General features: G+C 41.3%; 5 protein-coding genes across 9 annotated transcripts in view; 3 read left to right on the top strand and 2 right to left on the bottom strand.

Annotated features, from left to right (window-relative positions):
- Positions 1-197: 197 nt before the first annotated feature.
- On the top strand, positions 198-4,398 carry dnajb12b (DnaJ heat shock protein family (Hsp40) member B12b). 2 transcript variants are annotated; one of them, XM_031843577.1, is made up of 9 exons: positions 198-524; positions 1,137-1,314; positions 1,405-1,550; positions 1,707-1,880; positions 1,984-2,054; positions 2,268-2,377; positions 2,839-3,011; positions 3,163-3,304; positions 3,431-4,398. In XM_031843577.1, the coding sequence occupies exons 1-8, from the start codon at positions 392-394 to the stop codon at positions 3,282-3,284; spliced, it is 1,107 nt and encodes a 368-aa protein (XP_031699437.1). In that variant the 5' UTR covers positions 198-391; the 3' UTR covers positions 3,285-3,304; positions 3,431-4,398. The 2 variants fall into 2 exon arrangements, with proteins under 2 accessions (XP_031699437.1, XP_031699438.1); XM_031843578.1 differs by having other exon boundaries at positions 3,163-3,298.
- Positions 4,399-4,924: 526 nt separating this feature from the next.
- On the bottom strand, positions 4,925-6,737 carry ddit4 (DNA-damage-inducible transcript 4). Its single transcript, XM_031843580.1, has 3 exons — positions 6,613-6,737; positions 6,148-6,380; positions 4,925-6,036 (listed from the first exon to the last, which is right to left on the bottom strand). The coding sequence occupies exons 2-3, from the start codon at positions 6,329-6,331 to the stop codon at positions 5,546-5,548; spliced, it is 675 nt and encodes a 224-aa protein (XP_031699440.1). The 5' UTR covers positions 6,332-6,380; positions 6,613-6,737; the 3' UTR covers positions 4,925-5,545.
- Positions 6,738-8,469: 1,732 nt separating this feature from the next.
- On the bottom strand, positions 8,470-10,357 carry anapc16 (anaphase promoting complex subunit 16). Its single transcript, XM_031842941.1, has 4 exons — positions 10,206-10,357; positions 9,749-9,894; positions 8,900-8,974; positions 8,470-8,810 (listed from the first exon to the last, which is right to left on the bottom strand). Exons 2-4 carry the CDS (start codon positions 9,888-9,890, stop codon positions 8,701-8,703), a joined length of 327 nt encoding a protein of 108 aa, XP_031698801.1. The 5' UTR covers positions 9,891-9,894; positions 10,206-10,357; the 3' UTR covers positions 8,470-8,700.
- Positions 9,708-25,077, top strand: ascc1 (activating signal cointegrator 1 complex subunit 1). 4 transcript variants are annotated; one of them, XM_031842938.1, is made up of 10 exons: positions 9,708-9,961; positions 10,502-10,649; positions 10,759-10,861; positions 10,957-11,054; positions 11,127-11,305; positions 11,420-11,553; positions 12,798-12,917; positions 13,021-13,145; positions 13,694-13,767; positions 15,101-16,697. In XM_031842938.1, exons 2-10 carry the CDS (start codon positions 10,535-10,537, stop codon positions 15,215-15,217), a joined length of 1,065 nt encoding a protein of 354 aa, XP_031698798.1. In that variant the 5' UTR covers positions 9,708-9,961; positions 10,502-10,534; the 3' UTR covers positions 15,218-16,697. The 4 variants fall into 4 exon arrangements, with proteins under 4 accessions (XP_031698798.1, XP_031698799.1, XP_031698796.1 ...); XM_031842939.1 differs by adding an exon at positions 25,002-25,077 and having other exon boundaries at positions 9,709-10,649; positions 15,101-15,245; XM_031842936.1 differs by adding an exon at positions 21,036-21,226 and having other exon boundaries at positions 9,709-10,649; positions 15,101-15,245.
- LOC116381097 (testican-2) overlaps positions 25,075-26,374 on the top strand; it is a 32,612-nt gene continuing 31,312 nt past the window's right edge. Inside the window, exon 1 of the mRNA XM_031842935.1 lies at positions 25,075-25,275. Coding sequence (XP_031698795.1) covers positions 25,099-25,275 — 177 coding nt within the window. The 5' untranslated portion in view covers positions 25,075-25,098. The remainder of the gene's footprint in view (positions 25,276-26,374) is intronic.

The raw sequence follows: 26,374 nt of genomic DNA on the forward strand, positions 1-26,374 counted from the left end.
TATTTCTCATTTGTAGATCACGTAATGCACATTTGTGACTATTTTGAGATTAATTTCACTCCATTATGAACTGAGGAGACAGTTACAAATGTTTTACAGGATTCTAATTCAAAAAAGGGTTGACACACACACACAAGTTTTCACAGTTAAAGACAGACGTTATGTCTCCATCTAGTGGGGTAAAGAGCCAGGGAGTCGACTCTCTCATATCATGCAAACCTCTCTTTATACATCAGTGGTGCAGACGTAACGTATATGAACGTCAGCTTTCAGCAAAAAGCAACACAAAAAAAAAGACAAAAACTGACGGGCGTTCTATTTGCAGCATCTGCCTGACGTCATAAGCAGGCGCCCGTATTTACCTCTGGTCCGGTTCGCTCAGCCCGCTGCAATGGAGGTAAACAGGGACGAAGCCGAGCGCTGCATCGACATTGCAACCGCGGCGTTGACCAACAACCAGCCGGAGAAGGCGCAGAGGTTCCTGGGTAAGGCGCAGAGGCTCTTCCCGACAGAGAAAGCGAAGGGTGAGTGTTAAGATGGCCGAGCCTGTAGGAAAGGGGGCGCTTCAGCCGGGGAGGTCTGCAGCATCATCACCTGCAGCATCACCTGCATCCCGGATGAGCTCTGCAGCGCATGTAGCCGGGGCCTTTTGCGAGCTAACGAGCTAACGAGCTAGCCGCCATAATGTTGTAATTTCATGACAAATCAGCATCCTGCTGTAGCTATTGTGCAAGCATTATTCTGTGCACCTGCTCAACATGAAACAGATGTTCTTTGGGTGAAACGCTGTCCTCGATGTGTTGTCAGTTGCTTTTCCATTAGATGGCTAAGCCTAGAAAGTCTGTTGACTACAGGGCAAGAGTGGCAGAGCAGCACAAAGACCCCTAGATCCCAGGGAACCAGTTTATGTGTCATTGAATTTACAATAATAATATCTCTTTAACCAACCCTCCCATCTCCAGACCAAGAGGACCAATAATACACATTTACAATAAAAATACATTTAATTTATTTAACCGTTATTCATCCAGGATAATCCCATTTAGATTTAGAATCTCTTTTACAAGGGGGCCCCTGTTGAATGCATGTCTGAATATCTTTTTATGTTCACAACACTGTTATTGTGTCCCTTCTAGTACTACTGGAGCTAATTGCAAAGAATGGATTTACATCTCGACAAGGCGGCGACTCGGACTTCAGTGGGGGCTCAGGGCCTCGACAGCGGCAGAGCAACAGCGAGGATACCAGACCTGAAGAAAAGTCTTCAGACACCTCAAAATCCTACTCGGCAGACCAGCTAGACGCTGTGAGGAGGTAAGGCTGACGATCATGTCAAGACTCATATGACATATTTTTAGCCTTGATACGACAGCTGACACTGAGAACCCCGTGTTCTCTACACAGGATAAAACAATGTAGAGACTTCTATGAAATCCTCGGGGTCCAGGCAGACGCCTCTGAGGATGAACTCAAAAGATCATATAGAAAACTTGCTTTGAAGTTCCATCCAGACAAGAATCACGCTCCTGGTGCTACAGAGGCGTTTAAAGGTGACCAGCATGAACTTTCATTCATCACAGACGTTAGTGCAGAAAGCCTGAATAGAGGCTGTAATTATGGCTACAGAAGCTGCCCTTATTAATGATGATAAAAACATAATTTGACTTCATTTTAATTGATTAATTTAAATGTTTCGCTCCCAACAGCTATCGGGAATGCGTATTCTCTTCTGAGTAATGCCAACAAAAGACAACAGTATGATCAATGTGGCGACGAGAAGAGGCATCCATCAAGTCACAGCCCAGACAACGGAAACTTTGAGCCAGATATTTCACCTGAAGACCTCTTTAACATGTTCTTTGGTGGAGGTTACCCATCAAGTAAGTGCCGCTGCTTTGTGTTTTCATGCCAAAGCTTGTGAGACACAGTGTTTTCATTGTCATACTCGTTGTGATCTGTCTATTATGTGCTACATTGATCTAGGTAATGCTAATGTGTACACTAATGGGCGGATGCGTTACCAAAGGCGAGAGGGAAGAGAGCGACAGCGGGAAGTGAGTTTGATGTTGTTATTAGAGCTCCTGCAAACAGAAGATGTGCAAATAATGTAAAGTTCTTCTTAAACAGCAGGGGGCGACGTTGAGTTATTTGTCATTTTACCTTTGAGGTGAAATTCAGTAATATTCAAGTGTCTTTCAGAGATTTTTCTTAAAACAAAGTGATTGATTCAGCTGTGGGGTTTTGACACTGAACTGATTTCTTTGCAGGGAGGCCTTGCTCTCTTCGTGCAGGTCATGCCCATCATCATCCTTGTTATTGTGTCGGCCCTCAGTCAGATCATGGTCAACAGCCCCCCGTACAGCCTCAGCTTCAGGCCGTGAGTGTGATCCCGTGTTCCGAACACCTGCCCAAGAAGAATGTTAAATAACAACACTAATATAATATAACATAATTGTTATATTTGTTTGCTATTTTTGTAAGAGCGAGAATGTCACTGATTTATAGCTTAACCAAATGTTTACTTTCATAGTACTTTCAGTTACATTGCTTCCTGAGACAGATCCATTGTAATGACTTTCTTGTTTGATTGAGAAAAGAACATCTTGGTGCTGCCTCAATTAATTCCAAATAATCACAGAGCTCTTCTGTGTTTGCAAGGATTGCTGGCTCCATTTGTCTGGCCTCCCTCCATTTTGCTTGCCTTTGTGTTTCAGATACACTTTCTGCGAGCCTTTGTCAGCCATGACTCATGTTAACAGAGACAGACGGGTACCAGATCTGTCATCTGTCATTAGTCATTGGATCTCTCTCCCACACTTTCGTCCTATCGTCACGCAGGTCAGCAGGTTACACACAGAGGAGGCTGACTGAGAACCTGAAGGTGCCATATTATGTGGGGGAGCAGTTCTCCAGAGAGTTCACTGGACTGAATTTGAGGAACTTGGAGCGGACGGTGGAGGACGATTATGTTTCCAACCTTCGCAACAATTGCTGGAAGGAGAAGCAACAGAGTATGTTTGCTAAGAACACAAATTGGGCTTATTTATTTATCCAACCATGAATATTAATTGTTTCTGCCAGTTCTGGGAAAATAATGAAAGACATTGTCTGATTTTTATTTCCCCTCATATACCTCTCATTAATTGTTTCTACTTCCTGCAGAGGAGGGCATGCTTTACAGAGCCCGCTATTTTGGAGACAACGATCTGTACCAAAGAGCACAGAGGGCTCGCACACCGAGCTGCGCCAAGCTGTCCGAGATCACAGCGTCATTACGCGGTTGATGCTGCTTTCATAAGTAAAAGCAAGTTCTCTACATGTTTGTTATTTCTGAACATATTTTATTATCAATAGCTGCATGTTTGTTTTTCATTTCACAAAGTGAAAATGTTTTCATGATTTTTTTATTTTTTTTTTTCCTTCTTTCCAGAGTCAACACAAAGAAAATATTAGCTGTAAAAGATTATTGGCTGTAAAAGATTATTGGCTGTAAATAGATGCTTTAACAATCTGGAGACTGAAGATGACTCGACAAGCAACACAAACAAACCAGCACCGAATGCATCAAATTGACCACACAAACTGGAATGTGAAATTAAAATATAATGTTATTATAATGTTTTGAAATAGGGGAAAAACACTTAAAATAGCTTGTCCTCTTGACAAGATAGGGGTTTGGAAAAACTCCAAAAAGTTTTTGAATGGGAGCCAGCAGTGGTCACTTTATGGTTTTGCAAGAATACAGTTTGGAACAGGAAAATAGTGAGGTTAGATATAGTCGTACAGATGTTATTTATGTAGCAGTTTATAAGATACCACACTGAGCGCTTCCTCTTTTCTTTTACATAGTCAAATCAGCGAGGGAGAGGAGTCGGAGGAGTCGGGTTTGCTGATTTGACTTCAAATGCACATTCTGAAACTATGCAGGAATAATGTGAAAACTCTGATGAACATACACTCATGTCTAGGGTTTGTCAGACAATGAACACCTGAGATTTGTCTTCGTCTGTGTGTGTGTGTGTGTGTGTGAGAGTGTGAGAGTGAGAGAGAGAGAGAGAGAGAGAGCAATTATGAAATGTCCCTTTACACTTTGCCTCTTTTAATTGTGTTCAGGATAGAATAATATGCTGTGACCTGATGGCACTTCACAATAAAAGCCAAGAAGATTGAGAGATGTGCCTCCCCACCAAGTGGGACTTTAACAGGTTCTAGTTTTTGAACGCAATGTCTCTGATGAACATCATCTGTTGGAAAAAGCAATTTTTGTCACACCTATGTTTATAGAATGCTATTCATGTTCTGTATTATTTATTTAGAAAATGATTATCAAAATAGCTCTTGCGCACCTTTTCCACCATGTTTTTACTCCCAGATGAAAATAAATATGGATGCTTAAAACGTGTTGGACGTGACTCATTGCTCAGAGCAGGACGAGCACAGAACGTGGAGACAAAAGTTCAGTCAGCACATCCCGCACGTAAAGTCTGCCGGTGAGCTGGCTGTGGCTGGGAACAGGAAACATGGCTTTGTGCACGTTCACATTTTGGGGGGGACGTGCAGCAACATGCGCCTGGTAGGAACTAACAGTGTCACATTCTCTCACTGCAAATGTACTCAGCTGTTTTTAGCAGAAGTTTCACCTCCGCTTTCTAATTTTAACTTGCCAGTGTTTTAACTTTCTTCAATTTTGCAACTTTGTAATTGTTGTGCATGTGCCATAAAATGTCTGGCTCATATGTCAGCTGATCCATCTATCTATAGGTATATTAGTATTCTGGCAGTTTGTCAAAGGGTAGGCATATAGCTTTATATATGTAGCTCTACATTTAGCAAAATCATATTTTACCTCATACAGAATCTGGATATAAAACTACAAATGGATGATCTTAATCTGACAAGTTTCAAGAAATAAGACAGATGAGAGAATTGTTAAAAAATAATAATTTATTTGCAGTCATGGAAGTACAAAAACAGTGCAATGTTATGAGTATTTGAATGTCAAATAAATAAAGTTTAAAGCAGGAAAGGTCTACACAAGATACAAGATCAAATCTTAGCCGTAGCTTGCACATAAACTGCATAATGTAAGCACTGGTGAGCCTTTGCGCTTTAATCAAGCGGTCACTAGGGTCCCTAACAACTTGCCTGGTGTACAATTCATCACTTGGCGTACATTACAATTAATTGGCATGTATCAAAAGAAAAAAAACAACACAATGGTCTTCAGTGACTATAATCATATAGCTTAGCTGCCGTTGTGCGTTTCAATAGAAACTGAGGTACGCGCTTTGATACTTGCAAAATGCCTATTTACCACTTATACCATGATGGTTACACATTGTGATTTGAAATGTGACACCTGCTCCAGGTACCATAAACTCCCTTACAGTGGGAACAAAAGGCTACACAATGACAAAGTCCCTCCTTACACTTCAGAAGGCAGGCATCATACACATGGAGTTATAGTAATAAGGCCCTTTCTGTGAGCTTAACTGGGCGTTGTAAAAAACGCAGACAGTAAAATATCGACAGTCCCATACATTTCTCAACATTCCTCAATGAGCAGTTCCTCGGAACAATACAGTTTCTTCTTAATCACTCGGAAACCAGTGCTAAGTTTAATCGCTTCTCTCACGACTGGAGTGGAAGGAGACTTTGTGCTAAAAAGTCCTTGGATCTTGGGCCACAGCCCACTGGAATCCAGCCGCAACACCAGAGTCAGCTGAAAGGTGGGGACAAGGTAGGGGTCCACGGACAGCTGTGCCATGCTCTCGCAGACGGCCCCTTGCTCCACACACAGGTCAACGAGAGCCCCCCTTAAGCCGCAGGGCTCGCTAGCTGCCAGGTGAAGGAGCTCCTGTCCGATGTGCTCCAGAAGTTTGTCGGGGATGAGCAGCTTGGTACATCGTAAGGAGTCTTTGGAGTCTCTCAGGCTTCCTGCAATAAGGTCCACTACTTCTTTCAGGATGGTCTCCTCCATTGGGCCATTAAACAGGTCTTCATTGCAGTGAGACAGGTCACTGGAGACATCTGACCCTGTTGTCAAGACACAATAGGGTTAGCATTGGAGCCATGGGAAAAAAAAGAAAGAGGAAAATTCTGATTCACTCAGAATTAAGTGTTAGAAACATTTGCATTGGTCTTTACCTGAGTCAGAGAGATCACTCCTGCTGCCATCGTTGGACCCGGAGTCAATACTTCTGCTGTTGGCAGATGTGCTGAAATCGGCCATCCTTTGAACCAGTTTACCCCAGGACAGCCTCCTGAGACTGCTGTCCACTGGAGAAGAGGCTGAGCTGCTGATACCAGTGGGTGCAGAGAGAGCGGGCATGGCTGTCCTCTTTGCAGTATTAAACAGTATCAGCTGATCCTGTGGTTAACTGTTTATGAGGAGACAAAAACAAAAAGATAAGCACTCAAACTCGAGATAAACAGCAGTAGTTACAAGTTAAACATAATTTAGTAATACTTCAACATAAGCATTTTAAGTATTCCTTGTTACAGAATATATGAACAGTACAAGTTTACAGGATGAAGATCTTTGACGGTAGCTTAGAGCTGTTAAAACTGCAAAATAACTGCAAAATAAGCAATTTGTGACATAGTACTTACAGTGTATATGACAACGGTGCTGATCAAGTCCGATGTCGATGTAGAATATAGTTATTTGAAGGCTTATTGTCTGCAAAAACAACCATCTGGTAACCTCTTTCCCCTACACTGCCTCATCTACACAGCAGCTGCCAAACTATGCGGTTTGTCCTGCAACAATGTTTATATATGGGATGTTAGGCCACGCCCACCCGCAACCCATCCAGCCAATCATAAAGAGAGGCACGGCATCGGGAGCTGTATCTTGCCTGGTAACATGCCAGCAGAGAAGACAAACAGGAGGAGGAGGAGAGGGGGGGCTCTGGTGATGAATAGCAGACCCCGGTGTTGTTGAAATATACAAAGACTTGCCTGAGCTTCCTATAGCATCCTATATAATTTCTTTGTTTGATATCTTTCATAAGCATAAATAAATGACTTTGCTCTATGTGTATCCACTGTATTAAAAAGCATTGAATAGAGTCCATGCAGGAAAAGATCAGCAGGTTGAGTGTTGCAGTGCACATTACGTCACCTGTTTTGCTCAAGCATTACATCATGATTTTTCATCTGCCACACAGAGGTGAAAACAACACACAACCGGCTGCAAAATGCAACACTGGGAACACGATAATATGCTGATAGTTGTTTTCTATTCAAAGATGTGCATCTTCCTACATTTGCACTCAAATAGAACACCACTGAAAATAAGGCCAAACAATAGAACCAGGAGGGTATAGCTTTACACAGTATAGCATTACTGTCACAAAGTATGCTCTGGTGCCATCAACGTGCTTTCAGGCATAAAAAGCACTGCATGGGGAAAATGACGAGTTCATTTGGTGGTGAGAGTTACACGGTATACTTTACCAGATGGAAACCCAAGCAAAACTGCAGGAACAGCTACAGTGCAAAGCAGAAACTGCTGCTTTGTTTCATGCCGTCACTGCACATGATATACTCAATGTTTGCTTGAAGAAAAAAAATTGGAACGCTGACAGATAAATGCTGTGTTAATACAGAGAGCGGGACGGACTGTACTTCAAGTAATGGAGGAACTGAAAGACATAAACACATGTCGGTACAATATGTTCTGAGGGGGATGCAGTGAATTAGGAGTCATCGTCATATGTTTCTTTTGGGGGGGGTTCCTTTTATAGACAACAAATGTGGACTTAAGTTAAAGGCTTCAGCAATTCATGCAAAGCCTTTTAAAACTTTTAACAACTATGAGCAAACAAGTTGTAAATTGAATTTGAGTGTGACGAAAACAAATGTACTTCTGAACTCTTGTAAAAGGAAATCTAATCTGCGGCTTGAGGCGTGTCTTGTTATGTCCAGGACCGTTCTTAGACGCTCACACCCAGAACAGTACATTCTGTCCATTCCCACCCTCTCATTTGTTTGAATACATCCATTCACCGAGCAAAACACCGAGACCAGCGCCTTTCGTCGCCGTCAACACAGCAGAGAGGTGACACAGAAACGACCACGTCAGCGAGTCAAGACTTTAGCTCACTTGAGTAACAGAGTGTACATTTTGAACATTAAACAAACAGCACAAAGATTTAGGAGCACATCAACATGTTAGGGAATGACTCAGGGGAAGTGGGTTAGTAACAAACAAACAGCAGGGAAATGTCCAAGTATGACTTTATTCACAAGCTCTCTTTGTTTTGCTGTTGGAGCAGCGATGAGGTTTCAGGCTTTACGGTCTACGGTGCAGCCATGTGAAAACAAAATGCCTCACTTCAGGACACGCCACTAAAGATATTATGTCTCTAATCTCCGAGGCTAAGAGCCGATTGGACTGACAATACACCTTCAGTAGCCTCAACCCGTTTTAAATAGTTTAGTCATCAGCACATAACAAGGGGATTTTTGTTGACAGTGGTTTTATTATAGTATGCAAAGTAACATAGTTTATAAAAAAAAAAGAAAACTACTCACACAATAGTCAAAGTGATTAAATAATACATGTCACGTTCAGTATCTCCAGATATATTTTACACTCATCATATATAATGAAACCATACAAAAAGGAATATAATTTATGAACTGAAATAAACCATCTCCTTTAATTTGGAAAAGGCATCTGGGTGTTTCTATTTAAGACGGCGTAAATCCCAACAGCTGTTCAATGGGTTTGTACCGCCACTCATCTGCTTCCAGCTCCTCCACCAAGCTCGCCAGTTTTTCCATTCGAGACACTTGTTGATCTGCAAGAACACACAACACTTGCTTTATTAGGGAACCAGCTTTTTCATGGATCAACCAAAACAAATTGCATATATAGTTAGTGACTTACCGTGTTTGACCTGTTTAAGTGTGGAGGCAACTTGGTAGCTGAATACGGACTCGCATAAAAATCTGTCAGAGCCATCTAAAAAGAAAGACACACAAGTTAAATGCTGGTGAAGACATAATTAAAGCGTTGGTGTTCACAAAGATACTAGCTCACTAGTGTCTCTGAATTAAACTTTCATGCTAATCCGGAAAGATAAGTTGAATAAACAAAGAGGAAGAGCTTAAGACCGTCGGCATTACTGCAGTCCTATTCATCACTGTGTTGCACCTCTTCCTAACTGGACGCCATGCGAACGAGCGAACATCAAATTGTAACAGTTGTTCCCAATATAGACGTCCTAACCTTCAGCGAAGGTCAGGGCTAACAATCAGCGAACAGGTTAAGCGAAAGAAATGCTCTCTCTGGCTCTATGTTAGCGAAGTTTCATGAACCTTCTCCTCAATCATACCAATTATTTCGACTTTCGAGCTTTGTGATGTGACTTTATTATAGACTCAGGTTGGTGTCACTCATCGCTTTTATATGAGACTTTCTGAAAATGTCCACAAATCAGTAGCAACACTTGTCAGAGTTTGGTCTGTATGTTTCATTCAGAAAACAGATGCTTAGCTCTGAGACCTAAATGTAAATTCCGATGTACACGACCTCAAATGTCATGAAGTGCAGTGATTGCATAAGGGGCACAAACTGGCTGAGACTATTTGGCCCAGTGCCTTCTCAATGTCAATGATCTGTAACAGAATGAACCCACAGTGTGTTGTCTCATGATAGGATTCTCATAACATCTCCCTAGTTAGGAGGAGAGAGACAGCTGACACACAAGATGCCTTTGGCTGTGTTTTATCTCACCTTCCATCATTTCACCTGCACCTTTAGGATACGTGTACAGGACTTTTCTTGGAGGGATGAGCTCTGAAGCACTGAATCCAGAGCCTGTCACCGAGCTGCCACTCACACCTCCCGCAGAGGAGGACGAAGAAGAAGCTGCCATTGAACTTTAAAAACACAAAAGAAAACACGTTGTGCTGTTATTACCACCGCTTATAACCTGTTAAAACATAAGTATGTCAAGCTAGCGTTTCAGTTTTTACACTCTATTTTCTCACTATAGCCACACACGACTTAAGCTGAAGTTAGTACGTTTGCTTTCCTTGCTTTTATTGTAACGTTACAATCCGATATGAAGTTATTAACTGCGACAACAATGCTAAGTGGCTAGCAAGAAAGCTAACTACCCTGCTAGCGCCGATGTAAGCAACGGCCATTCACCATTAATGTTGCCCGACTAAATCTGGCAATAACTTACCTTTTTTAAAACAATATATATATTACGTTCCTGTCGATGTTGAAGTAAATCTATAACGACTTTAAGTCCGTGCAGTTGGTTTATGTTGTTTATTTTGTCTTGCCACTAGTTTACGACAAAGACAGCGTTTTACGTTTGAAGCGACGGCATCATTAAACACAGGACACTGGCTGTCGTAAAGCAGGGAAACCGAAACGTCAACTAACTAGCAACTTACTAGCAAATTAAGTGTTTGAAATACTACATAAGCTAATTCATTTTTCGTGTAATAGTTCAGAGATATATTTGTGTTGCAGCGTTAGAGCAGCTGACGTTAGCTGGTTGACATTATGGACGTTTTACGTCCAGCTCTTATCAATATAAATGGGAGAAAGTACCGAAGGAATATCATTCAGGAAGAACATTATGAGGAAGAAGAAGATGTGACTTACACGGGACCACCAGGTAACTTATTAAGTGTCTTTGTATGTGCTGCAGACAGTAGACAGATTTTCTTTAAAAAAGAAAAGAAACCAGTAATACATCTGTATATGTGTGGTTCTATCCTGTTTAGAGAGTGAAGACCTTGCAGAAGATGAAACCTGTGATACCATCTCCATTGAGCAGACTGATAAGGGATACCGCTGTGCTATCGATGTCCCAAGTGTTCTTTACAAGTGAGTTAACTATCCACTAAATGCACATGTTTTGATTGTGCTGCATCAACACAAGATGTTTTGTTTCTAAACAGCGTACTTTGTTTGTTCTACAGATACATCATTGGGAAGAAAGGAGAGACACGCAAACGTCTGGAGTTTGACACAAAGACATCTATCAACATCCCAAAACTAGGAGTGGAAGGACAGATTGGTGAGGATTGAGAGCATCATAAAACAGTTCCTGAAACAAAAGATTTCCCCCTCAACTTCCTTTGTCCGACAGTTATCACAGGTTCCCATAAAGCTGCAGTCTCATCTGCAGTCACACGAGTTGAGGTCCTTATTGACAGTTTCCGGAAGAAGCAGCCTTTCACGCATTTCCTGTCATTTCCTCTGAATGATCCCAAAATTCAAGAAGGATTCCTGAGCTTTAAAGACGAGGTGTTGCAGCAGTGCTCACAGGTACTGTAGAAGGAACATGGATGGTGTGGATGAGGGCCAGTCGGGGCCACGTGTGGTTTAAGATCAGCACATTATAAATGAAATATTTACTAATTGTTGTTACCTGCTGTGTAGGATAATGGAGTAGAGGGAAGCATCTTTCAGAACCCGGCAAAGCTTCACCTGACAATCGGCACCCTGGCTCTATTAAATGAAACAGAAGTGAGAAAAGCGTGCGAACATCTCCAAGAGTGTCAAAACTTCATCAGGTATTTGCCAAAAAAAAAGGTTATTTTATACTAAGATTCAAACTGTGTAACTATACAGCTTTATATTTTATTTGAGGTGAAAACAACACAAAATACTGCTTTAAAGCATACATCTGGGGGTATTTGATGTATTTGTTGTTGTGAACAAAGTCCATGAAAGGCTATCAATGACTTAATCCTACAAACAATTATTCCATGTGTAGCCAAAGCTTGATTTAACATTCCTCATCGATGAGCCACACTGTTGCACTGGGTTCATTACTGTGAACATGTGTGTATATGCACTGTGTTTATATTAGGGCCGTCCTCAACTAAAGAAGTTCTTAGTAGTCCAAAAGCACCACTTTAAATATTGTGTTTACCAGAGATGTGCTTATGAGCTTCTTTGAAAAAAGTCATTCAGCATGAAAAAAAGACTTATTGACTAAAGAAATAGGACACCAAATAGGCCTCCTATGTTCGCAGGTATGACGGCTGAGAGTGGGGCAAAAACAGACTTCCAAAATAGAGAGAGGGCGGGACAAGTACAAAACATGTGACTGAACTTAGCTGGCCCTTGGTGACATTTATCACACTTTGGATCAGTGCCAGGAGAGCTGCGAGCTAGTTTGCTTTTGGACCAGTGGACTCCGTGTACTACTTTGCATTGTGGGACTGTGACGGGCACAAATATATGACGTGTGGACACGATTCAAAGCTGACTGGCAAACCTCACTCTCTATCTCTATATTGAGATCTGTGGTTGTTCTCACTACCGCTAAATCCAGGGCAGAAAGTAGGCCCCCTCCTGTTTGAGTCACGTTTTCTAAAACTTTTTTTAAGACATGACGTAGCCTTTTTCATTTTAAAGAAAGTATCTATGTGAGACACATTTTTAAAGATCAACATCTTCAGTAATAACAAACTGGGTTTGGCTGGGTGCCACAGATAAGGTAAGTTGGAAAGTACTGAGACACGGACTTACATTGTTTGTTTTGGCTTATTAAAAAATTGAATAACACCTGCTTTATTGTTTAATATCTAATCAGATTATGTAATTATATCCTTTTTAAATGCAGAATTAGATTGAATCTGATTAAATTCTTATTATCGGATCAGATAAGTTTATAAGTGCACTCAGTTTCACATGCACAAGAAAGAATACTTGGAGTACAACAGAGAGGAAACAAAGGAACCATTTTATTGCTCAAGATTCAGTGTCTGAAAACCATAACTGCAATCTGCTTGTCACTGTCTGCCATCAGAGACATCACGGAGGGAAGTCGTCTGCTGCTGGAGGTGACGGGTATAGAGTACATGAACGATGACCCAGCCATGGTGGACGTCTTGTATGCCAAAGTCAATGTGAAAGACAGATCGGACAAGTAAGTGGATCGGCAACAAAACGTGTGAAAAATGACATAAATTTACAAAGTTGCCACATTTCTTCTTCTTCTTCTTCTTCTTCTTCTCATTGCTGCTCTTAAGGTTGCAGGTGATTGCGGACCGGCTGCTGGAGCACTTTGTCTCCACCGGGCTGATGGCCAGAGAGTGGGACCGAGTGAAGCTGCACGCCACTGTGATGAACACTCTGTTCAGAAAGGACTCCACAGGTAAAGAAAGAAACATGCATACAGCGTTATCTGCCAGCAGTTAGGGTAAAAAACAAGGTTATTTGTCACATATTTGCCAATGTCCCCTCATTATCTCTTAGCTTGGACCTGAGCTGCAGCGAGGACAAAGCTGAATCTTTAATTACAATAACAAATTCCTGAAGGCAGCCAGTTCTCCGTTTGGCCACAGCTCTGTTTACGTACACCGAGTGTCATGATTTCCAAGTACTCTGACAATGGTTCCATTCAGTTTGTCCGTGGATAAAGTCCAGCTCCAGTTCTCACATTTGTACTGAGCTGACCAACAACACACCACACAAGGGAGGGGCCTTGTCACTGCTGACCATGTTGGCCACAATGTAAAAGATTTAAAACCCAGTGTTTATTCTTCTGCTTTAGCTCCTGTTTCACAACTAAATCCCCTTGATTGACACCTCGCTGTTCCCCTCTGTAGCAGCAAGTAAACATGTTTATTTGTTCAGGAGAGACACTTTTGGTTTTCTTACATTGTTCAGCTTGTCTTTTGCATTCTGGTGTTTTTTTTCCAGTTGAAGACACGGGCGGCCCCAAAAGACAAACCACGAGTGAACGAGAAGCTTTTGACGCCAGAAGCATATTAAAGGTTCGAGGAAATAGTTGCATGCAAACATTCAGACTTTTGGATCGATTTTATTTGAAATGAGCAAAACATACTATGAGAAATGTTAAATATATGTGGAAATTAACTTTTTTGCCGTGTTGTCTGCACATTCAACACATATAAGATATAGGATATAAGAGCTTTCCAAATAATACCTTTTAAAAATAGAGAGATTTAGGTCTTTTGGGGGGGAACTCTCTGATTCTACTCTAGCATGCAAACAAACAGGTTCATTTTGGGGCTGACTCACTCCTACCAGTCATAAAGGTTTTATGATTTCAGGCTGGTATTAAAGGATTACGTTCCAAGACCACCTGCGATATGTAATTAGACGTTAACCCACCTGATCTGTTGGAAGGCAGCTATCACAAACATGTTTAGTATTTAAATCTCCAGTCTGTCAGTGTGTGAGGTTCTTTTTTTAGCTGAAACATCGACATTTTTTACTGCAGATATTGTTAATCGTCACTGTAGGAAAAGCGCAGGTGTTACAAATCACAATAACGATGACTCCGTTCTATTCATGTGCCCCAGTAAGCGGAGACAGCGAGCCAGAAGCTGATGCAGCCAAATTGAATTAAGCCGTCTTTAATTTAATTATTTACACCTGTGCTCTTCCTTACTTTGACGTGTCAAAATGTTTTGCTATAGGGGCCTAATTGGAGTGATCACGAGCCTTTTAGATCCTCGTCATTCAGGACTAATAATAATAGTAATCATGATATAATAAACTTTTATTTATACGGCACCTTTCATAACAAAGGTACTTAGTGCCAAACATGCTGGAACAAGGTTCAAAACACACAAAATCAGGGATTTTATTTTATATAAGAATAAAATGGAATAAAATATCAACAATGACATAAGATAAAAACAAAATAAGTAGAAGGCTGTCTCCATAAATATTGAGTTCAACTTCTGCTTCACCTATCCTTTTGTTGGCTGGTAGAAAGATTTATACTGTTATTTGAAGAAACAAGAAAACACTTGTATAAGAGTTTTACTTTATTTAAAGCAGCATTTGTCAGAGCGAGACCTTCAGGTGCAGTTTCTTTGTGTGTGACGACTGAAATGTGACACCAAGTCGACACTGCAGATAAAACAGAAAGCTCTGAAATTCACCTTCCTTTCCTCTCTGGTGCAGAGAAGATCTTTGTTTGAATAACAAAATCCTTCATTTTCTTTGCTCTGAAAATGACACAAGGGTACTTAGCAAGTGCTCAGCTGCCTTACCTTCAAATAAGGGACGATGATGATGTTTTGTATTATTGGTGTTGTTATTTTGTTATTTAAAGATATACTGTTTTCATTACAGAAATTTGGTGCTTATCGTTTTGGAGGGTGTGAGCTGAATTCTGTCCTGCTGTCTCAGAGATATTCGACAGATTGTTCGGGCTACTACACGTCTGTAGGCAGCGCCAACTTCTCATGAGCTCCAACAGGACCGAGCGGATTCTGAGGTGGGAAGTTAAGAATGAAGGTTTTCAGCAGAACGTTGAAGTGGTCTTCATGATGTTGTCCAGCAGGTGGCAGCATAGGGTTGTTCGACCTGTATCTGAACCTAATTCTTTGCCTTCTAAAACCCCTTTAGGAACACTTTATGCAGAAACATGTAATGATTAGAGTGCAAAATGATTGAAAATTCAGACTAAATCTCACTCAAAAGATGACACGTTCATGCAAAATCACTCTGAAATGCAAAAGTTAGTCAGATTTCTGTTTTTGTACTTAAGTGTCCACACAATCGTTTCTCTTCAGGGAGTCTGAGTCAAACAACATCTAAATAAATGACAAGAAATACATTTTTAATGACACAGGCAAGCAAAAAAAGAAACATGAAAAATGTGAGAGTTTACATCAAAAAACGGTCTTGTTTACTTTTTGCATGTTTGGGGATTTGTTCACAACGGATAGATTTTATTTTGGAAGTCGCAGTAGATTAATGTCAGTGTTGCTGCTCCCTTAGAGGAGGAGATGATTGACTTTGTGTGTGACATTGGATTGTCGAAGATACAAAGTCAGATAAGAAGCTTTAAATCAGTCTGGTCTCAGATTCATGTCGGAGTTAGATTTCTGAAAATATGTATCAAAAATAGAACATGTAACATTTTGTTGGACAAAAGTAGCAAATTACATTTACTCAAGTACTTCATTTCAACTTTGATGTCCTTTTCATTTGATTTGCTACTTTGTACCTCACAGAGCTAAATATATATATATATATATATATATATTTACTTTCTCCGCAACGAGGATCATGCAATCACTCTCACGTGTGCGTGCGTCTGTGAGTGAGTGACTGTGCACCTCTGTGTCTGTCCACGGCTAATTCTGTTGCAGCAAACTGCACAATATCTCAGGTGGCCAGTTATCCTGCATGCTCAGAGACCTCACGTGGTCGTGGTTATTCACACTTTCTCGAAACGCCTTCTATTTCCAGACTGCATGTGAACTCCTCACTCGCCATTCTTAGTCGGCTAGTGATGACACAGCTGAGTGCCTAAGTTATCCTTTTGTGAGTGTTATTCGTTCAATCACACAATACAGCGTGTGTGAGAGGGCGCCTTTCTAGTTTTAAGATAGTGAGAATCAAACATTTAGAAAATATAAAGGAAATGTCCGAACATTCGTATTTGTTGAAAGATTCTGGTTTCATACTGATGAAGTATTACCCATTTCCTTTCCCTCTCACGGCCTCATGAATGTGTTAATGCGTCACTGACGTGATTTATTACACCAGTCTTGTTTTTTTTTGTTTTTCTCTCCACCTCTTGCATCAGTGCCGTCCCCGCATGAAGCCACAACCCTGTTCCCACTCCCGTCTGTCGAGTGTGTGTCAGCGAATACAGACATCGGACACGGAGCCTGGCCACTTTCTCGCTCTCTCTCTCTCTCTCTCTCTCTCTCTCTCTCTCTCTCTCTCTCTCCATCAAAGCGTTTTTAAGCCGGCGATGTGCTCTGCTCGGCATGCAGGAGGGCGATCGCAGAGCGGCCAAAAGTTACACTGATGGAAACCGAGGGCGCTATTTGTTTGTCAGCTCAGCCATCCCGTGCTGTCCACCCTCCCATTTCAGAAGTGGTGTGACTCCCCCCCCCCCGTTGTCCTGGAGCTACGTCAACAGACACAGGGACATGCAAATGTCATCATCAGGAAACGGCCAGTTGAGCCGCCCATGCATTGACATTGAAAATGTTATCTTATCAGACCCACGAAAAGGCGCCTAATTATCCAGTCCCCGTCTCCTGAGTGCATGCTTGTTTGTGGACCAGGAGTACTCATCCTGCATAATGTCACTCTCAGGTAACGGATACAGAGAGGATTCTGGGAATTGCCAACCCTTTGCTCATAAGCACACAGAGGAGGAGAGAGAGATGGTGATTTGCAAGCTAATGAAATTCATTGAGAATGTGCGTCGTGGCTTCGTTTTGGCAGGGACATGATTAAGGATGCGCTGGACAGATGTCTTCACTAATAATCGTACTGAAAACACACATGAAGGAACATAAGTCATCCGCAGACAGATTCAGCCACTGAAGACATTTCATTTGTCTGTTATGAAGATTTTTTAGTTAAATGGCCATATGTTTTGTTGCATAGATCTGGAATGTATTGGACTACTGCAATGTACGTTAGTTTTTCAATATCTGTCAATTATTTATTTAACAATCATAAAATGTGAGAAAATAGTGAAAAATCGGGAACACTTACATTTAATAAATGGTTTATAACAAACCATAATGTAGTTGTAAACAGCTATGTTTATTAACATCATTTTCTAACTTCTCCTATGACGACATATTTGATATTGTTACAGTTTTATTGTCACCGTATTGTCATTCGTCATATTATTTCTAACACTTATATCCGTAAGTGTGTTGCTGCTTAAAAATTCAAGGAGAAAGTCTTTAAATCACTTGTTTCGTCCAACTAACTGGTTAAAATTCAGAGATATTTAATAATACATTACATTTACATTTGAGAAGGTAGAACAAGCAAATGTTCTCGTATTTTTGGTTGATAAATTCAGTGAAATGATGATTTATGGCCGGCCATAATAATGCACTTTCAATATGGTGAGAGAAATGATTTGGATTGACTCAACAGCAATCCTGTTGCTTTGTCGTCTGTGTGGGTGAGCCTGCTTACGCACTTCCCGACATGCGTACTTTCTCTGTCCCTGCCACATCTCTCACCCTGATTAGTCAGCTCTGTGCTTCCTGCTGGACAAACTTCCAACCTGGCCCCTTGAGAGTTTGGAGACTAGTCCACGTTCCTCTCACTGAGCCGCATTAATGAGACCTCTGTGTCTGTCCGTGGTACCGCGGACCTGTTTAGTTGTCTATACTTGTTTACATGCATTGATGTTTAGAAGGCTGCAACCACTGCGTTAATAGTCTAGAAAGAAAAAGCTGTGATTTTTAAAAGGAGTGAAAGCAAATAAATCCCTTAAATGAGCCCATAAAGTTTCCATTGAACCTTTCATTAATGAGAATTCATTCATGTTTGCAGCTGAAGTCTTGTGTTATCGAGTATTGTTTAGGTCTCTATCCAATTTGCATATTTAATTTTTCAAAACAGCCTTTTTTTTTTTAAGCAAAGACTGTTTTTGAAATCGGTCTTACTTGATCAATTGTCACACCTTTTTTTTTTTTTTTTTTTTAGCACATTTGTTCGGGTTTTGATATTCATAACCGCACTCGACAATTTCTCATAGGGTGATTAGAAATTAAGTTTTCATTCAGAGGAGCTGGCGTTAACATCTGCTGGCGGAGTGAAAGATGATGTCGGACAGACGTGACCTTTTTAATACACGAGATATGTTTGATTTGTATGCTCGGAGTACTAACACACACACGTGAAATCGATTTTAAGTGGCTAATTACATCTTAAGGTCACGGTGAGTTTTACCAATGTGTGCCTTTTTTAAGCGCCAATGTTGATCAGCTTCATGGAATATTCTGATCCGAATCCAGTTAACTGAAAGGGTGAACTTGACGGCAAGGAAGCACTAAGATGACATTTCAGTAGGTCGCCTCGCACTCCTGGTGTCATGTTTCCCCGTTAACAAGCTGGAATCCTAAGATTGTTTCAAGAGGGTCTTTTGATCGATCAAAAAGAAGTTACAAAAGGTGCTCCATAAATGATCCTGCAAGACAAAGCCGACGAATCTCTCAAATTGGATATTGTTAGCGGTGAAATATGACAGCGAGCCCTTCCCTTCACTGCTCTCTCATGTTAGGATGCGCCTCTCCAGCTGAGTGTTCGCCGCCGTTTGAATGTCACACCGTTAACTCTGTCACTAATGGGCACGGACGGCCTTGACGGACAGCCGAGGCGAGAGTATTTGAAATGTCTAATCTGTGTCTCCAGCGAGGAGGCAGGTGATCGCTGCAGCAGCAGCTCTTTATCATTCAGAGGGCTGAGTCTGAAGAAGGCTGCCTGCAGCTGTCCACGTCTGTTTACTGCATTCACACAGGGAGGAGAGCGGCACAAAGCCCGGGTGTTTGAACAGCAGGTAGTCATCCTGGGCTGCTGTTTACTTTATGTACACTTTGCACTGGGAGCGTTTTTAAATAGAGCTGCAGCTATTTATTTTATTATTCTCCATTCATCTCCATTACTTTTGTTGATAATTGTGAAACGTATAAAATGTCAGAAAATACTGAAAAAAATGCTCTCAACAATTTAAGATCATTTCTTGAAATCGCTTGTTTTGTCAATCGAAAGATATTCAATTTACAATGATAGAAAAGCAACAAATCCTCACGTTTCAGTAGCTGGAACTACTGAATGTTTGCCATATTTTATCTATAATTTGCTTAAATGATTAACCATGAAATCAGTTTGTATATCAGCGCCAACTTACAGACTGTAGAGGCAGGATGGCAGCCTTTCAATTTCAAATTCATTTAGTCAGTCCAGACATTAAAGCAGCACAGATTGATTTCTCTGTCTGCTTTGGGGCAGAAGAAGAAGAAGAAGCTGTAAACCCAACACTGACATATTATCACCTTACAACGTTGTTGTTGTGTTAGCAAACAGTTCCCATTATTTCCAGATGCAGCCAAACAAGGAGCAGCATTATTCATTTGGAGTCGTGTTTCTGTCCTCTTGTACAGCGTTAGGTGCTGTCACACAGCACCTAACGCTGTTTCTTATTGGAAGGAACGGAGTAGTGTAGTCATGTATAGTTGTTGGTATAAGCTGGATATGCAGACTGAAAATAACTCATCGACTGAGCATGTCATGAGTTCAGAATATTAGCCAGCTTCTGTGCATTTAATTGAAAAGGGTGCTGCACTCTGTTTAACCCGTGCTGCAGCTGCCCGCGAGTGCAAAACCAGCAGCTACACTTTCCTGGCAAACGCAAACTGCCTTCAGACTGCTCTCGAACTAACTTTGCACTTTTAATAGCTGTGTGACCCAGTTTGAGTCCAATTGAATTAGATCTATGCGCATTTAGAGCGGCTCCACTTACAGCTGTAAGTCACTCGAGATTACGTATAAAATGCCTCTCGATGTGGTTTATTCTCTCCTCGTGATGGTTCTCCTATCCAGGAACTTGCTCTCAGGCTACATATTTCTTTATGGACACTTTGCAGCGGCAGCCTCCGGTCACAGGCAGTAACGGCTCCACAAAGAGGCCGCGGTGGCTTCTTGTAGAAGAAGAAGTGCAGAAGCAGAACTTCAGTGTTTAACGGCTTAATGTACATGCTGACAAATAACAACACACGGATGGAACAACAAATATATTACGAAACAGAATACAAAAGATGTGACTCAATGCAGCACAATACACGGAAGGCACCAACATTAATAAATACAGTTTTAATAAGTCCATTGATTGTATTAGTGTTTGTCTTTGCCTTAATATCCTGACTGAATCAATGTAAACTCATTAGTATTCGATTTTTCGATTAGTTGATCGACAGAAATTGAATCAACAATTATGATTGATTGATTGTTTTAGACATTTATCAAACAAACATGTCAAACATTCACTGAATCCAGCTTCTCAAATGTGAGGATTTTCTGCTTTAGTTAGTTTAATATCATTTTAAATTGCAACATCATTTTGTTTATGGTCTGTTTGGCAAATCAAACCAATATGAAGATGTCACCTTGAACATTTTTCACTATTTTCTGACATTTTGTAGACTAAATAATTGATTGTAGATGAGAATACTCATTATTTGCAGCCCCGGGGTGCTTTGAAGTACAAATATTGATCACTGACTGTGTGTTGCAGGTCACGGATGAACATGGCAGCAGGATGAGACGTGTTCAGTGTGGCTGGCTGATGAAGAAACTCAGTTGACCGTAAATCACTGTGGGGTTGTCGTTGCTGAATATTTTACTATAGTCGGCTGGAACATGGAGTTGCCTCATTGTAACATTCTGTTTAAATACAGGACTAAATAAATAAATGTGTAAAGCATCCAGCCTTATCCTGTTGCAATTAACTGCTGTGTACCAGGATTTCCTGAAGCGATCCGCGCGGAGTTGTTACAACGTGGGAATATGCACAGCCCTGATAAGCAGCGGAGCTCGCGTTGAGCCTCGTGAGCTATTTGTAAGACAGCAAAGGGACGTGTTTACAGCAAATATTTACAGATAAGCAACCCTTCAGATTCTACTGCTTGCCGTCTTTGTCTGATGTTGTTCTCAACTCTTTTTGTGTAAACCGATCACGCTCTGGTTTCGATGTGTTTTTATCAACGACACGGCGAACTGATGGCATCAGTTAATCCCCTTTACAATTAAAGGCACTCTTCCACGCCGTGACTCTGATGTGTAAAAGAAGATGTTCTGTGGAGGTGCTTCCACTCTTAAAATATTAGATTAAGGGATTGTTATAACGTGACAATGTGTACACACTCATTTCAGTGATTAAGCTGATGTAGCTGGGCGTTCTGATCCGGCCTCCGTGGTTCAAGGTCTGGTCTCTGGTGTAGAGCAGCTGACGGCTGGTTGGAGCAACAGTCGATCGATGAGAGGTGGGATAAAGAAAGGGGAAGTCATCTCCTCGCATAGCTACAGTTATGAAGAATGGAAATTCAAATAAAAGCAGACACTTGTCTGCACAAGTTTTTGTGAGGTGACCTACAGAAATAATTACTATAACAGCTCTAAAGTTACATTGTATGTGGTAAACATGAACTGCCCCTAGAAATTGTGCTATATAAATGAAACCTACCAGTAATAAGAGACAGTGTGTGCAAAGATGAATGTGTCTTTATCCCAGTTCTCCGCACGTACATTTGAGCATCTCATAATTTAAACAAATAAACACTATTTCTCCATTCAACAGCAACATCACATGCCTCTCAGCCACAGAGGGGCTGTCAAAGTGCTCACGGCATCTGAGGTTTATTTCTGCAGGGCACAAATAATGTCTGCACACCAAGTTGGGCTCCAAATGAATAGTTGATACTGAAGAACATCTTACAGATCCAAACATTGCCTTGAAAAGAGAAATACAGCCAAACGGTGTGCAGAGCTCCTTTATGCCCTGCAGTGAAGTCATTTTTCATCTCTTTGTATCTTTGCCTGGATGTGTGCACACTTGGTCTCTCATCTGAGGTTTTTCACCACAAGATTGACTTGTGAAATCCAAGTAAACCGGTGTGATTTGAATTGGGCATTTAGACTGATTGGTACTGCTGCAATTAAAGTGATGGAGGGACCAAATCACGGCTGAAATGATTAATCTGGCAGAGACATTGATCTGACTGAGAATTCAACGTGATCAGCGAAGCACGAACATGCTAGAAAATCCTTTTTGCCTGTACCTAATGTACTGTAAGCATGAAAATGGCTCGCTGTGTGATCACTAGTCCTACAGGGTTCCTGGTCACTGTGCTGCTACTTCAGATATTGATGGAGCGGAAGAGCCGAGCTCATAAAAGCTGTCTGCAGTTTAAAAAAAAGAAAGAAAAGAGATCCTTTGAGTATTCTCATCCTTAAACATTACCATCTTAAGAGATGAACCACTCAACGCTTTCATCAACATGTTTTCCATTTGCTGTTCTGGCACATGTGAGATTTTCCTCAGGAGACCAGAGACACAGAAACAGGCTTCCTCATAACATCTCAGCTCTCAAACAATCTTTAAAAGCTAATGGTGCAATGCAGAACACAGTCTTTAAATGCTTCCCAGCTCAGCTGCGTGACCATTATTCTGCAGCACATTCACCCTGAGCGTGACATGACTGATGACGACCTCTTGATGTCCAGCACCTCGTACGGTTGACGTGCACAGCTGGCTGACGCTGCGGGACGTTTCTACATGCTGCCCTTGCTTTCCGATCCTGTAGCTCCGCGCGCTCATGAAGGCCAGCATCTGCCACATCGACTGTTTCGATGCCAGTGTCGGAGTCAGTTCGGCCAGCATCACAGGAACGCCATCCTGCCCCTGGCTATACTTCGGCCTCGGGCCGATATTGGTAACCTTAAACCCTAAAGAATCTGAGCAGGGTGCCGGATTACGTTTATCTTCATGGGGATGAAATGGAGAACGGAGGGAGCGAGGGCATGGAGAGTTGAGGGAGCAACAGGAATAACGTGGGCGGACTAAAAGATGATGTGCAGCAAAAGTCTTCTTGAAGAAAGAGTAGCATGACAGCAGCAGCTTTAATAGGCCTTATCAGACATCTAACGGCCTCACAGATCCATCCTTAGTTCATAGTGTTGTGCAGACAATCATTGTTCAAGAGCATGAAAAATGTTTTTTCATATTTTCGTCAAGGACTCAAGGTTTTGATGTCAAAAACCCAAGGCTTATGTTTTGCTGATTTACAGGGAAATGTGTCGACCCATGAGACAGTTCTCTGTTTGATGTATCACTTAAGTTCTATCATATTCGGTCTTATTTTTTGGGAGAAGTGAAGAATGAAATGGTCATAAATGATCACCTCTTTAATGTACTTAAGCAGCCAACATAGAAAATACAAAAAAATACCACCACCCTGAGTTGATTTGAATGCTTTTATACATACGGTAAGAAATGTTGAATTTCCAGAGAGGTTCCCTGAATCAAAGGCAGTGCCACTTCTGGAGAAATTGTCCTACACCTTGTATAAAATTGTCATCCATGTATGTTTCCAAGTGTCTGCCTTGGACCTTGAAATCGTATTTACAAGGATTTGAAGCAGGTAGTGTGACCGAGGTTGGACTACCAAGTGGGAAAAGGAGGCGACTGCCCCCAAAAGCTCCAGGCTAATTATGTGTCAACGGTTTTGTGCTAATTTAATTGAAAATTTGTTTTGCTTATATGCACTGATAAAGCTCAATATCAGCTCATAACAAGAGCCTTAGAGGTATAGTTTGACACTGCAGGGCCATAATAGGCCGTGGTATGACTTCATTATGGTGGTAGGAAGGTATGGAACAGGACAGTTGAAGACATATCCTTGGGCTTTAGGAAATTGCAGTCAATTGGGAATCTTTCTGTATTTTCTGACAGTTTATAGATCAGCAGATTAATTGATAATGAAAACAATCATTAGTTGTGGGGGAATGTCTTTTTGTCAACTGTAGTCCTGTCATTATGTCATTTCTTATGGAAAAAGCATGGTTCTTCCTTTTGCATTTGGTCTTTAGAATGCATTGAAACCTCCAAATGAAGAGATTGAATAAAAATAGTTGCATTTGTGTTGGATTTGATTATTTTCCTGTGATGTTGCTGCTGAAGTAGGCTACCGGAACAAACTGCTTTAAAAGAAGATTCAAGAAGAATGTTGGATTCACATTTTGATATCGTATTAGCATGAGCAGTTCCCAAAATAATTCACACAAAAATAGCTCTGATAAAGTTTAGACTACAGAACCACGATAAAGGTTTGTTCCAGGTACCTCCTCCATATATATATATATATATATATATATATATATAAGATTTCCAAGTAAGATGCTAATCAGACACTGCTGATCTGAGTCACTCTAACACAATCTCTTTCTGTGCTGCTAATGAAGAAATGAAGAACAATATCACGCACATTTTAAGCTAAATCTAACCTAATTTGCCTTGGTGGGGCTGCTTACAAACAGAAACAAAGAACAAAAAAGTCAGTGAAGTAATGAAACCAAATAAGCAGAAATAAATGATTAGTGCAGGATCTAATTGTTCCTTTAACTCTTCCTCCCTCTCCTCTCCTCTCCTCTCCTCTCCTCTCCTCTCTCTCTCCCCCACTTTCGCTTTCTCATTTCTCTTCAGTCTGTGGAAGCAGCAGCAGTCGTGTATGAGGATCCTTGGCAAGAGGACAGCAGCAGCAGTATAGGAGATACAGCCCAGACCAAACTGCCCGAGCAACATGGTCGTTTTAAGAATCGTCGCGTGCCTGTGCCTGCTGGTGGGCTTCTCGCTCCAGGTGGACGTGAAAAGTGGGAAAGAGGCAGGAAAAGCCGGGAATTTCATGGAAGATGAGCAATGGCTGTCAACCATCTCCCAGTACGGGCGTAAGATGAAGCACTGGAATCGCTTCAGAGACGTGAGTTGTGTATTTTAGTGTAATTACGCAAGCGTGTTTTGTCGTGTCTCGTCTCGTGCTGCTTGAGATGCGGTCCGTGGAGGTAACGACGCGGGTTGTTTGCTCAGGTGATTTTGCGCACAGCTGACTGCCGCTCTCTGAAGTGCACACACGCGCAATATTAGCAGTTTGTGGTGGAGAAATACTTCAAAAGATGGAGATATCGCACAGGATAGCATGTTCCAATATTGTGGGAGAGAATTAGCGCGTGCCCTATGGAATGATTTCTTTCTTTTTGGCAAGGTGCCTCATTTTCTCATGATACTTTATCAATTGGCTGGTTTTTTAATTAATGTGTTTTCATGGTAGAATTGACACTTTTATCTTTGGACCTTCTTATGTGAGAGTGAATCCAATGCAACTCAGAGATCTAACACATTGGCCCAAGTCTTTCCAAGCTCCTTCTGGGTACCTGATATTCAGAACAGTGTCTGTATCCACTAATCAATACCCATTGATCAGCAATATTGTACACAAAATGTAGGGCTCACAGCAGCAAGACATCGGGTGCTTATTCCTTCAATCACAAATATCAAGAATAAAAGAACAAACGTTTTATTCTCACGTGAATATGTTTGTTGTCCAGACTTCATTCTGGGCTGTAAAAAGACAGCTTTGTTTATTCTCTTCACCCAAGACTATTCATTTATCAAATTACAAACTCCCACTGACCTACATTTACCCAAAACACAAATTGTGAAAAGCATTTTTTGGCATTTCATAGATTAAAAGATGAATCCATTAATCAAGATTATAACCAAAATGAAAATAATCTTGAGCAGCTAAGGCAGCGTGTGACTGGTATTGTTTTCACCTTGTGAGTCCGTGTGTGTGTTGGTGTGTGTGTGTTTGTGTGTCAACATGGCAGAGAACAGGTGTTTATATGTCTATGGAAAGATTTTTTTTCAACGCAAGAGTGTCACAACCGTGCAATATGCAATCACAAAACTTTACAGGTGTGTGGTCGAGATCAAAATGGAGGTTCGAAGATGGGTTCAATTCAAGCAAGGACACCAGAAGTAGGGCTGTTGGAAGTGCGGAAGGGGCCTCTGACCCCCCC

Source organism: Anarrhichthys ocellatus, unplaced genomic scaffold (genome assembly GCF_004355925.1).
Source record: "Anarrhichthys ocellatus isolate YVR2014 unplaced genomic scaffold, GSC_Weel_1.0 scaffold4, whole genome shotgun sequence".
Classification (NCBI taxonomy): Eukaryota; Metazoa; Chordata; class Actinopteri; order Perciformes; family Anarhichadidae; genus Anarrhichthys; species Anarrhichthys ocellatus.

What these genes read in the sequence shown, in the direction of transcription:
- dnajb12b (XM_031843577.1), top strand. Translation starts at nt 392, where the DNA reads ATGGAGGTAAACAGGGACGAAGCCGAGCGCTGCATCGACATTGCAACC. An exon ending in TGCTACAGAGGCGTTTAAAG is followed by an intron (nt 1,551 to 1,706) that starts GTGACCAGCATG and finishes CGCTCCCAACAG; the next exon opens with CTATCGGGAATGCGTATTCT. An exon ending in TACAGCCTCAGCTTCAGGCC is followed by an intron (nt 2,378 to 2,838) that starts GTGAGTGTGATC and finishes ATCGTCACGCAG; the next exon opens with GTCAGCAGGTTACACACAGA.
- ddit4 (XM_031843580.1), bottom strand. Translation starts at nt 6,331, where the DNA reads ATGCCCGCTCTCTCTGCACCCACTGGTATCAGCAGCTCAGCCTCTTCT. An exon ending in GAGTGATCTCTCTGACTCAG is followed by an intron (nt 6,037 to 6,147) that starts GTAAAGACCAAT and finishes TCTTGACAACAG; the next exon opens with GGTCAGATGTCTCCAGTGAC.
- anapc16 (XM_031842941.1), bottom strand. Translation starts at nt 9,890, where the DNA reads ATGGCAGCTTCTTCTTCGTCCTCCTCTGCGGGAGGTGTGAGTGGCAGC. An exon ending in TGCAGGTGAAATGATGGAAG is followed by an intron (nt 8,975 to 9,748) that starts GTGAGATAAAAC and finishes CTTTCTTTTTAG; the next exon opens with ATGGCTCTGACAGATTTTTA. An exon ending in ACTTAAACAGGTCAAACACG is followed by an intron (nt 8,811 to 8,899) that starts GTAAGTCACTAA and finishes GTGTTCTTGCAG; the next exon opens with ATCAACAAGTGTCTCGAATG.
- ascc1 (XM_031842938.1), top strand. Translation starts at nt 10,535, where the DNA reads ATGGACGTTTTACGTCCAGCTCTTATCAATATAAATGGGAGAAAGTAC. An exon ending in GAGTGTCAAAACTTCATCAG is followed by an intron (nt 11,554 to 12,797) that starts GTATTTGCCAAA and finishes GTCTGCCATCAG; the next exon opens with AGACATCACGGAGGGAAGTC. An exon ending in GTGAAAGACAGATCGGACAA is followed by an intron (nt 12,918 to 13,020) that starts GTAAGTGGATCG and finishes GCTGCTCTTAAG; the next exon opens with GTTGCAGGTGATTGCGGACC.